At 36.0% G+C, this 11,393-nt stretch overlaps 4 protein-coding genes across 4 annotated transcripts; 1 reads left to right on the top strand and 3 right to left on the bottom strand.

Moving 5' to 3' along the window:
* Positions 1–34: 34 nt before the first annotated feature.
* On the bottom strand, positions 35–2,594 carry LOC109852976 (dnaJ homolog subfamily C member 1-like). The gene is made up of 7 exons (XM_020424646.1): positions 2,115–2,594; positions 1,896–1,997; positions 1,593–1,811; positions 1,249–1,493; positions 827–1,136; positions 527–748; positions 35–441 (listed from the first exon to the last, which is right to left on the bottom strand). The coding sequence occupies exons 1-7, from the start codon at positions 2,259–2,261 to the stop codon at positions 376–378; spliced, it is 1,311 nt and encodes a 436-aa protein (XP_020280235.1). The 5' UTR covers positions 2,262–2,594; the 3' UTR covers positions 35–375.
* Positions 2,595–2,862: 268 nt separating this feature from the next.
* On the top strand, positions 2,863–4,156 carry LOC109852978 (sperm-associated antigen 7 homolog). The gene is made up of 5 exons (XM_020424649.1): positions 2,863–3,106; positions 3,228–3,295; positions 3,378–3,466; positions 3,556–3,893; positions 3,985–4,156. The coding sequence occupies exons 1-5, from the start codon at positions 3,028–3,030 to the stop codon at positions 4,104–4,106; spliced, it is 696 nt and encodes a 231-aa protein (XP_020280238.1). The 5' UTR covers positions 2,863–3,027; the 3' UTR covers positions 4,107–4,156.
* A 30-nt stretch (positions 4,157–4,186) lies between these two features.
* LOC109852977 (exocyst complex component 8) lies at positions 4,187–8,202 on the bottom strand. Its single transcript, XM_020424647.1, has 8 exons — positions 7,884–8,202; positions 7,309–7,670; positions 6,923–7,225; positions 6,703–6,850; positions 5,960–6,475; positions 5,748–5,878; positions 5,217–5,633; positions 4,187–4,794 (listed from the first exon to the last, which is right to left on the bottom strand). The coding sequence occupies exons 1-8, from the start codon at positions 7,939–7,941 to the stop codon at positions 4,588–4,590; spliced, it is 2,142 nt and encodes a 713-aa protein (XP_020280236.1). The 5' UTR covers positions 7,942–8,202; the 3' UTR covers positions 4,187–4,587.
* Positions 8,203–9,332: 1,130 nt separating this feature from the next.
* On the bottom strand, positions 9,333–11,175 carry LOC109852969 (proteasome subunit alpha type-4). Its single transcript, XM_020424635.1, has 3 exons — positions 10,926–11,175; positions 9,784–10,411; positions 9,333–9,696 (listed from the first exon to the last, which is right to left on the bottom strand). The coding sequence occupies exons 1-3, from the start codon at positions 10,926–10,928 to the stop codon at positions 9,554–9,556; spliced, it is 774 nt and encodes a 257-aa protein (XP_020280224.1). The 5' UTR covers positions 10,929–11,175; the 3' UTR covers positions 9,333–9,553.
* Between the last annotated feature and the right edge of the window lie 218 nt (positions 11,176–11,393).

Genomic DNA, 11,393 nt, shown 5'->3' on the forward strand with positions numbered 1-11,393 from the left:
TTTATTCTTCCTTTTTTCTTTTTAAATTTACTTTTTTTTAAATACTTTTATGTTATAAGTAAATCGCGCGCGCGAGTCTGTTACGGACGCATATAAATATATAGATGTACACATATCTTATAACACAGCTGAAATACCATTTTGTATAAAATAATCTGTATGTAAGAAATTTACAAGTTTTTGTGAAAGGGACAAATTGATATTTTGTAATCACGAAATATATATATATATATCACTTTCTTTGCTCTCGCACTCTCAGGACATAATTTATAATAATATTTTTCACAGGACTATTAAAATGTTTCTTGGCTATATATATATATTAAAAATGCACCAAACAATCAAAACGTTTTTTTAATATATATTCGAAAAGAACTACTGTGTTTGTTGCTTCTTTTTTACTAATTCCACCAATTGTCTGTAACGCATTTGGCATTCCTCCTGTAAAAAATATAAACATAACGAAATTACCAAAAAATACGCTTATAAAGAGACGAGGAATTAAAAAAGAAAATATTTGATATACCTTCGTCTTGCCCTCGACGCAATTTGCGATTTTCTCCCACCTGTCTATCGATGCACCTTTAGGATATTTAGTGAGGGCTGCTTCTAACGCCCTTTGTTGTTCTTGACTCCAGTCACTACCGTTGACTGTATTGACCTCACCGCGAGTCTTAATCTTCTTTGGCTTGTCTTCCGCACCAACTTCCTCTATTGGTTCACCAGGCTTTAAGCCTTCGTCTTTTATCTAATATAACGAATACATCTCTCAACTTTCATGTCTCTCCACTAAAAAGAATAAAGTTTAATACAATATAGTAGTAACCTTTTTGGCCATGTGCGTAACTTCTGCAACAGTGCGATTCATAACGCTCGCGATTTTCTCCCATCGTTCTGGAGTCCCGCCGGGATACTTCTTTACATACTTTATTAATTCTAATATGTCGTTATCAGTCCACAATCCGCCAGATACCGCTTGCTTTTCGTGGACGTGATTTGTGTAATCGCAGTCTTCTTTTTTTGTAGTTTCTTTGAAATTGCCACTGCTATTTCTTTCTTGCGGTGTGAAGCCGGACCTGCGTTTCCTGAGTCCGCGTGAAGTTACCTCAGGTTCAGGTTGCTCATTTTCTTGCGCCCTAGCACATTTGATTTTATAAGTGATAGCAGAAACGATAATATAACATAAGTGTACATACACATTTATATACACACACACATGCGCGCAAGAAATAGTTTTTATTTACTTACAACGCCTCTTCTTCCTCCTGTCTTATTCTCTCCTTTCTTTCTTTCAAGACCTGCGCGATAAATCGCACAGTAGACGGTATAGCTATTATCGAACCTATTATCCATCTTGGTAACTGAAATGGAAGAGTGTTCCACATGGTTGGTGTGGGAATTTTTTCCAAGAAATCAGCTAAATCTGGAACATCCATTTTGCTCTTCTTACTTTTCTTTTGCAACTTTTGAAGTTTGCTACCTAAAACTTGCACCTGTAATTGTGATACAAACACTAATTTTTATGCTTTAAAAAAAATTATGAATTAAGGGAAAATTGTATGTATGTACAATCGTAATGAAACTTTACTCACACAAGTCTGTCGTTTCTCGTAGTAAGCCGCCCATGCCACAATATATTGCCCTATCGTGATTACTACAAACAGAAGACCGCTTATTTCAAGTAATCCCAATTTACGCGCGTGACGGTAATAATACACAGCTGATCGCCAATTTGGTAGACCATTGACAAGAACATTGTCGTACTTTTGTCGCTTTCCGGAATCTTTTAAAATATCATAAACGGCAACTAACTGAAAGTAAAATAAAGAGTAGCATTAAAATTCTATCTCAAGAATCTCTCAGAGTTTGACACTTGTCTGTTTATAAAATAATACCTTTCGAAATTGTTGTTCGGCATCCGCTGCGGGATTTTTATCCGGATGCAATTGCAACGACAATCGTCTAAAAGCTTTCTTGATCTCCGACGCGTTCACAGTCTAAAAAATAAAATTTATATATATATCTATGTGTATTTGTCACATACACACACGCGTACATATATATATTCGAGCATACTTTTAAAAATACACCACGTGTGCGTGAAAGTTAGTTACCTGTGTAACGCCCAACACATCGTAGAAATTTTGATTGACCTCTTCGACCACGTCGAACACTTCCAAGTCATCGTCGTCCCACGCGTACGAAAATCCAACCACGTTCAAAAAATAGACAATTCCGAAAAGGAACAATGATATATTCATTTTTGTCTACCGCATATAAACATAGCTATGACTCAACCACAGTGTTCGTGTTACAAGTATTTCGAATAACAAAATTTCAATTTCACTAAGACATAATATGTTAAAATTTTTCAACAAAATTTTATTTATCACAACTCGGCAGCGCGTCTAGAAATTAGGTTAGCGATATCTTTTTTTTGACGTAGGTGCCACATTGGTCAAGTTGACAAATCGACCAAGGCGATTGGACCATTGTGTATCGCGTCTTATGAAAGAAAACCTCGACGGAACGTTCTCGTTGAAACAGCGTCTCTGATTAGCTAAAGATCGCGCGACAGTTTTTGAGCAAAACCAAGTTTTCTCAGCGAGACTTGTGCAAAATCAAAAATCTACATATGTATATAGAACAGTAGGAAACCGACGATGTGTAAACGAACTTTGCGCGCAAAGTCTCTTTTCCAATCGGATGCGTAGCCTTTTAAAGAGCCGCTCTCTAGCGTCGAGGAGTTGTTTTATGTCAGCCAGCAACCTGTAATGTAAATACGGGCTTAACATCTAGTCTAACACAGATCACAAACCTAACGTTAACTAACACACATCTTGGTTTGATACTGACACATGAGATTCCGTTATCCGTTCTTGATACACAATACGTCGTTGTGTTGTGAGTCCTCACGCAAATTGCACAGCAATTTGTATCCATCAGCGAACCGATATCGATACACCTTGGTGTGAGCAAAATCTCTCTTTGGGATTGATAAGACCTGTTCAAATCGCCGAGATCGTCATGGATTTATTGGGATCCATCCTGAAATCTATGGATAAACCGCCTACAATCAGCGACAAGCAGAAAGCCCTCAGGAAAAGTCAGTTGAGTTTTAACCCTAAAAATGCTCAGTTTAAGAAAAAAAAAAAAAATAAAACAGTTTTGCGTCGAAAGATCTTGAGAATTTCTTTGGTTCATACACGCTCGTTTCGATTGCACAGAACAACAAGAAGAATATGAGAAACGAAAGAGAGCCGAGGCGGAAAAATTGAAGAGCTTTCGAGAACAGGTTGAGCGCTTTATAAATTCTTTTTTTTTTATTCCATTTCTCAGCTGATCAATTTGTTAAACGTGATATTTTACGCGCGTAGATCGAAGACACGATTAATAAGTTTCTGCAAGATGATGGCGCAAAGGAACACAAATTTCCTGTAATGGACCACATACACAGGAGCATTGTGTAAATAAAAATGTTGCTTTATGATTGAAAAAAACGTACATATATTTCTGAAACACTCTATATGATACAATAACTGTTTTGGGCTTTAGTCACGATGTAGCGGAAGTAGCAAATGTTTTGGCATATTCTTTTGGCGAAGAAGATGTTGACCGGCACATTGTGCTCTTCAAAAGAGAACACGCACCTTCCGAAGATCAATTAAACACACTGCGCAAAGGCGAAGAATGGAACGAGGAAGTTGCAGAAAAATTAAAAGAGGAGAGAGAGAGAAAAGCAAAGGAAGAGGCGGAGTATCAAAAATCTAGGAAGCGAAAGGAGGATTTTGTGCCCAACAGCTTTTATAAAGATAAGTATCAACATTTAATTGGCAAGGAGGCCGCCTTGGAAGCTGCCAGGAAAACAGAAGCTAACAGCAATTACGGATTTGGTGGGTACTTTAAATTATAAGAATTTGGAAACACAAAAAAAGATTTTTGTATACACATTTGCTGTGGGAATGTTATTGTTGTCTGTTGCAGTTCCCAGTGAAAATAAAAAGGACCAAAGAAGTATAGAACAAACTCTGGCTGACATACGCGCTAAGAAGAGGAAACTGGAAATGAATAAAGAAAGTAACAGTTGCGGCGACAGTACAAAATAGTGCTATTGTATAAATAATCATAGGCATATACATAAATTATCTATGTCCAATTAATTGTAAATAATATATTAGATATTTTACATATTACTGTGTGCATTCTGTATATAAATATATATGTACATACATACGTATGTATATATATATATATACATATGCACCATCTATTAAAGGAGTCACCTGATATTCTAGTTTGTCAGATTTTCGAATTTATTTATTATTTGTTCCTACGAGGTATTGGTAAATTTTACTGATGGTATTAATTACCTGTCTGAGCGCACCTTGAATGTGCTATACACAAACTTGCTCTTATCTCATCTTGTTACGATACATGTACTTAATCTACACCAAAAAAAGCCTCTCATATGTACAATATAATACATACTCTCGCATATACACATGCTCATACGTAAGCGCTTGTTCTTGTAACAGTTTTTTTTCTCTTGCCCGTAAATTGAGCCATCATGTAACATCTTTATTCCCGTTAAATATACTCCGTGGTCGAGTATTTAGTAATTGAAGTTCTGGGGGCTGGTTTTGGCTTCGTAGGCGACGGAGATTCGAAAACAATCTGTTCTTTCAGAGTGAGCAATTTCGTGAACTTTTGATTTGTCGCGGATTTATATAATTCCAGACCACGAACAATAACAACATCTCGCACGTAAGCTGCGTTATTTTGCACTAATTTTCGCTGAAAAAAAAGTATGTTATACCGTTCATTATCAAAATCAAATTATTATTTTAACTTGTTGAGAGTTGCAATATTTTTGTTTTTTTTTTTTCAGTTTTCTGAAACAAATGACAGAGTTGTGTACTATTGGGAGCCGAAAAGAACGCACACTACCCACAAGCTAACAGACACGAGGGGTAATCATCCGTCCGCTTCACCCGATTTCCTCCACTAGGTAAGTTCTGTGCGGTGGGAGGCCGTGTAAGTTTACATGGTTCTTGCTTGCGGACATACCCCCACCGCCTCGATAGAACGTACCTAGTGGAGGAAATCGGATGAAGGCGACGGATGATTCTCCTTGCCCCTCGTGTCTGTTAGCTTGTCTGAGCATTCTTTTCGGCTCCCGATAGTACATAATAAGAAAATAAATTATCGTTTGTTACCTCTTGTTTCAACTTCGGATCTGTAAGCGAGATGATCAGATGTTGAACTTCGACCCGCATCACAGATACAAGCACTTTATCTATTACAGACATAAGTTCCGGTGTGACTATGCTAAGGCAGTCTTCCAGCAGTCTGACATACATCTTGGAAAAAGTCAACGTGTTGTACGTCAGTTGCACCCAACAATCGTTCGTCACGTATGACGACGGTACATGAACACCAAAGTCATCAAGCTCCGACAACAACTTCTCAAGATTCTGACTAGTTTCCAGATTGGTCGGCCGCCAAGTATCCTCCGCTATATGACGTTTCGCCAAAGTGATACATTTTTCTCCAGCGTTTTCTATAGTCTTGGATAATGCGGATCTGAGTTGACCGTCTAACTGATAGCGTATATCCATGCCAAGTTGGGTTAACTAAAAACGGAAATTATTAATCACCGTTGAAACATACGCACCTATGCGCACATCAGTTATAAGAAATTTCAAGATAAAATGTGAAACTATTGTCGCATTAAATATAATATGCACCTGGCTGCAATGACTCCGAACAGCAACAATGCATTCTACCACTGTACTTAGCGGAAGTTCCGGTTCAAAGAGACACTTAAGTAAGCGCGACGTTAAGTCTTTTACCTCGTAACTGCACCATACAATTAAACCTTAAAATAACGACGAATAGATCAGATTACAAAATTAGTCGGCACCTGTGTGAATATTCTTCTCGATGTTAGAGAGATTACCGGAAGTGCAGTTCGTAGATTGTGGAAAGATCTTGAGAAATTCCTTCATTATCTCCGCTATATTGCTGAAGGTGATCGCGCTGAGTTGCTTTACGTAAATTTCCTCGGTCGCACCTTCTTCTTTAATTCTCTTCAACCGCGCTTTTAGCACAGCGCTGCACAATCGCAGATACAAATAGCACGCTTGCGTGCTTCTGTTTAATTGTATCAGAAGTTTGACCGCGCGTCGCGGTCTTCTCAAACCGCCTCCCAATAGGGACTTTGCTTCTACACTTACTTCCAATTCTTTAGTCAGTACATTGATCAGAGATCGACTTCTCTCGTTTACCTTCGTCTGAATGTCCGTCAACAATGGCGTCGGGGTGGCATCCTTCAAATAGATTTTTGCTTTCTCTAATAAACTATAAGCCTCTTCGAAATGACGCTGCGCTATACAGGAATCTAGATCCTCGGCTACTTCTAATACCCATTCCGGAGGCGGTTCGTGGTATTCCGAATCATCATCGTCATCCATCCCTGAAATGTCAATCACCTTGAATTATAATTTACAAAGAGACTGGTTGAATAAACTTCAAGAAAAAGAGGGAAAAAATGAGTAACATAAATTAAATAATCGTGCGCGATAAGTTTGACTACGTTCAAGACAAGAATATTTGATAAAAAGAAATTTAATTTCAAATACATGTGTAAATAAATATTTGTACACAAGACATACAAAAATATAATTTATCCATAAATCTTACCTAATGTGTTCGAATCCAGCGACATCGAACGAGAAGGTTCCACTTTATTCTCTTTTGGATGCTTATTATTCTCCTGCGCGTTATTAACAGAATTTTCTTCCGCTAGTTTTGCTCTTTTAGCTTGCTCGCATTTATCCAACCATTCTTTCTGCAAAACAAATAGATTCACAAATAATTTTTCTTCGCGTATCATGTAGCGATTGTTTTCGAACACACTAACTTTACTTGTCGCTGTGGTGCACTGGAACACTCTCGTGTCGGAAAACGCTAATAATTTGAATGCCAGTTTCACCGTGCCATGATCTCTTACATTAACTATTGCTAGGCTCTCTAAATTATAAACTGCTTGCATTTTGTATCTAGGTGGGCCGCGTCTACCACCATTGGCTAGCCAAGATGCAATCATCAAGATGTCATTAAACAAATATGCATGAATTCTCTTTAATGGTGTTCCATCAATTGGATCCAGCTCCAGCAGAGAACCTTCATGCAAACATACACGTCCTGGCACTTCGGCCAAACTCTGCAAGAGAAAAAATTATTAAATTTTTTCATATACTTCTACATGCAACTTGCTTGATTGAAAACTTATCAAATGTGACTGACCAGAGCACCTTCTACATTTTCAATTAGTTCGATAAGCTTCTGCTTTTGTTCCTCTTCTTTGGATGTAGAATTAGCTGAGTTCTCTTGCTGCGACTCAGATAAATCCTCGAACACAACACCCGCAGTTCTGGTCGATCCTAATGTGCTTAACAAGGCACGTTGCTCACTCAAAAGTTGTGACAATTGATACATCTCACTTTCTAAGTGCGAAATCTCCTTGGCAGTCTCAATAAATTGCATGTAGTTTTGATAAACATTTCGTTTTAATTGAGCGGACGTGTTGTTTGCTAATTCTTGTATTTTTGCACGTTGTTGCCTCAAGTCGTCCGCACCGACGCATTGCGCACTGAGTTCCTTCACAACTGCAAGTTTGAAAAATTTATAAGATAAAACAAATTTATTTATAAAATATCTATTAACGCGCCGCGCGTATACGTTGCGCCAAATAATTCAAAACAACATCTTATAACAAGTATCTCATTGTCGAAAACAAAACACCAATCGCTTCTATCAATGAAGATAAAGGCAACTGTAGAAGAATAAATTCTTTAACGGAAATATGTGGTAACGCTCACATTTTTCTGGGTTGAAATCTTCAGCCGCAAAAACTTTTGCCAAATTATTATCAGCCATTGTAGATCGATCGTTTTTTTTTTTTTTTTATTTTGTCGTTAAATAAATCGACATAATTAATATAGTTTACACCTCCACCCCCTCTGACTTAACCTCACTCGATGAGGTCTTTGATATGTTTCCCGTAAATCGCTCGAGACGAAACGCTCGATAACATCACAAAGCTCTTTGCAAGACGTTCTCGATGTGTGTGTATGTTGTATATCAGTTGATAATTAAAGAAATTTATCCGTGGTTGATCACATTTCTATTTTTCCTGAGAGATACCTATTGACGATATTTGACGTCGCAGTCGTTGCACAATTACCGTACACGGAATCGAATAATTTTCTACTTGCACGTCAGATGGTGCCGTTACTGTCACACATGTGCTACAATTATTATTTTAAATACTAATATAAGATACAAAATATTCACTTCTAATGTGTAAAATTAATGTTTATTTGTATCCGAGCAAGAACTCCGTCGCAAAATCTATGTTTGCTAATTGAATTTCACATCGAATCGAACATTGGTAGCTTATATGTTAAATTCGGAGAAGGAATGTCAGCTGGGAGTGTGGCGGCTCCTGTAATCCGGCTACTCGGAGGCTGGTTGTGTTGGAGGGTCTGAGGTCGGGGGTTCCTGCTGGTGCGGGGTTCGCGTTGACTGGGTGTCCGCACTAAGCTCGCCATCAATATGGTCACCCTTGGGGAGTCTCGGGTGACCAGGTTAGCTAAGGAGAGGCGAACCGGGCCAGAGGGGAAACCCAGCAGCCAAAAGTCTCCGTGGCGGGCAGTAGTGGGATCGCGCCCGGGAGTGGGACCGCATTGGCAGCCTGGTCAATATGATCCGACACATAACTTTTGCACTTTTTTTTTTCATTTTTTCATAATTTTACAACGTTCCTCTAATGTTTCCAGAAGAAAGTTTATTTTTTTAACGTACTTTTTCAATGTATTTTTATTGTTCACATGAACACACAGTCAGCATATGTATGCGCGTACTATATACACGCTACAAATGTCAAAAATTTCGATTTTTTCTTCGTTTTTTTTAGCAGTCAAGTCACAAATATTGTATTTAAGAAAAAGAAGTACTTTAAAAAGCATTAATATACATTTTTTTTTTTATATAACATTTTTATTAACGTATGTTCTCTATATGTAAAAGATTCTTCAAACGACACTGTTTCAGTGCACCTAGTTAAGTCAATAGTAAAAAACGATCATTCAATTAAAAAAATAACTATTATAAAAGATTGATAAGCGAAATACCTAGAAACAGCAAAAACACTTGCTGCTTGAAACTTTATTTAACTTTTTAAAGTTATCTCTTGATTATGTAGTTGCTTGATAAATAGATGAAAAGAAATAAAAGAAATGAAATCACAACTTTTCTCTGATGACATATGTATTCATGGAAAAATCTCTTATTTGTTATAACGTTATTGTTTTACAATAATAATATTATCAATAAAGATTCTCATTCATTTCTGCGCCTAAAAAATAATATATCAAGTAGTGTATGCAATATAAAACTTTAGGTGGAAAAGCTTTTTATAATACAATAAGCTTTATCGCCAAAGTATACGTTTTATTTTATTTTTTTTCTCATATTTAGAATAACAAATTTACGATTTTAACTTTTCCTTCTTCGCTTGCTCTGCCAATGCTTCTAACCGATCATATTCCGCAATCAAAGCATTCACCTCGTTCGCAGGTAATATTTTCATTATTGTTTTATTATCTTTTCGTGTCAATGTTGCCATTTCCACTGTAAGTAAAAAAATATTTATATAATCGCCACATATATAATCGTTAATATAATGTTACAAAAGATTTTGTATTTAAGATACATTACCTTTCTCAGAAGATAACTTATTCATATCTAATGTTTTAGAGAGCACTTTTATAGCAAGCGCCATTGCATCCTTTAAAGTAGTTTCTCCTTCCTTGTATTCTTGCTTCAAGGACGATACTGCTGCCGCAGAATTATTCCCAATACATGTTGCTTTCCAACCACCATAGTTTCCGCTAGGATCTGATTGATACAACTGATAGCCATAGTGTTTATCCCATCCCATATATAAAACGGAAACACCAAAAGGTCTCTTTCCACCAAATTGGGTATATGCTTGTTTGAGATCGCACAACCATGAGACAAGCTGTTCACAGGGTATAGGTTCCCCGTATTGAAGAAAATATCTTTGAGCGATGACACGTAATTCATTTGTTAAAACATTAGCATCTGAAGTAATGCCAGCCACAGAACAAACTATGTCATCGTTCAACTTATAAATCTTTTCAGAGAAGAATACTTCGTCTAACAGCTTGTTGGTATTTCGTCTTTCAGCTGCTAATAGAATCCCATCATTTGCTAATATACCTAGGCAGGTACCTGCATGACTTATAGCTTCCATAGCATATTCGACTTGATAAAGTCTTCCTTCTGGTGAAAAAATTGTGGTACGCGTATCATATCTACGTGCCTGTAATATAATAACCACATGATAAATGAGAGAAATATCAGAAAAGAGAAAAACACATATGTATTTCTATTAGTAAACACACACACACAGATATCCTTTAACATTGTAAAGATATTGCTAAGAACATATAGATGTAACTCTTTGAACAATTTACTTATGATATATAGCAAAATTATGTTTTATCAAATTTATTATACTATACCTCTCTAAATAAAGAAACATAACTGAAATAAAACTATTACTGCAATCACAAAGTTTTTAAATACCAGTATTATGAATTAGATATATTAATTTTTTTAATATTTTGTAAACTACGTACAACAGTATGTGAACAACGATAATGGAGGTATATAACGTAAATTTTGTCAATATTTTAAATTTATGATTAATATTACAACTTTGTGATGACAATGCATTTCCCACATAACCTATAAACATCGAATACCGAAAGTATGAATATTTTCAAAGTTGAGTGTATGTAATATCAATTTTATTGCAAAAATTTTCAACTTACCATTTTATAATTTTACGTTGTTGAAAAATTATCACGTATATTAGAATCTAGTATTCACCAGTGAATGATGATTTCTGTCAGTTGATTACAATGACTATCGGTCGACTGACAAAAATCGAATACTCGGAAAAGAGACGAGATAGTTTAAAGATCGACATCTATCGAGATATATCGAGATTCCTACCAGAAAAAGCGTGTGCAAATAATTAGAATCGATTATATCGATATTTTGAGACAGTTCGTCGTATACGTGGAGAAAATTAAAAACGTGATTAAAGTCACATGACGGAAAAGAGTAGAAAAACAACACGTGACTAAGGTAATGTGACTGTAATGTATATTATACATAACATTAAATAATATATATGATATAAATAATATATTAAATAATATATATTATACATATATATATATATATAATTTATTATATATTTATATATATATATATAAATGTTATACTTTATATTA

The sequence above is a fragment of the Pseudomyrmex gracilis genome, unplaced genomic scaffold (genome assembly GCF_002006095.1).
Source record: "Pseudomyrmex gracilis isolate BER0280 unplaced genomic scaffold, ASM200609v1 scaffold_41, whole genome shotgun sequence".
Lineage (NCBI taxonomy): Eukaryota > Metazoa > Arthropoda > Insecta > Hymenoptera > Formicidae > Pseudomyrmex > Pseudomyrmex gracilis.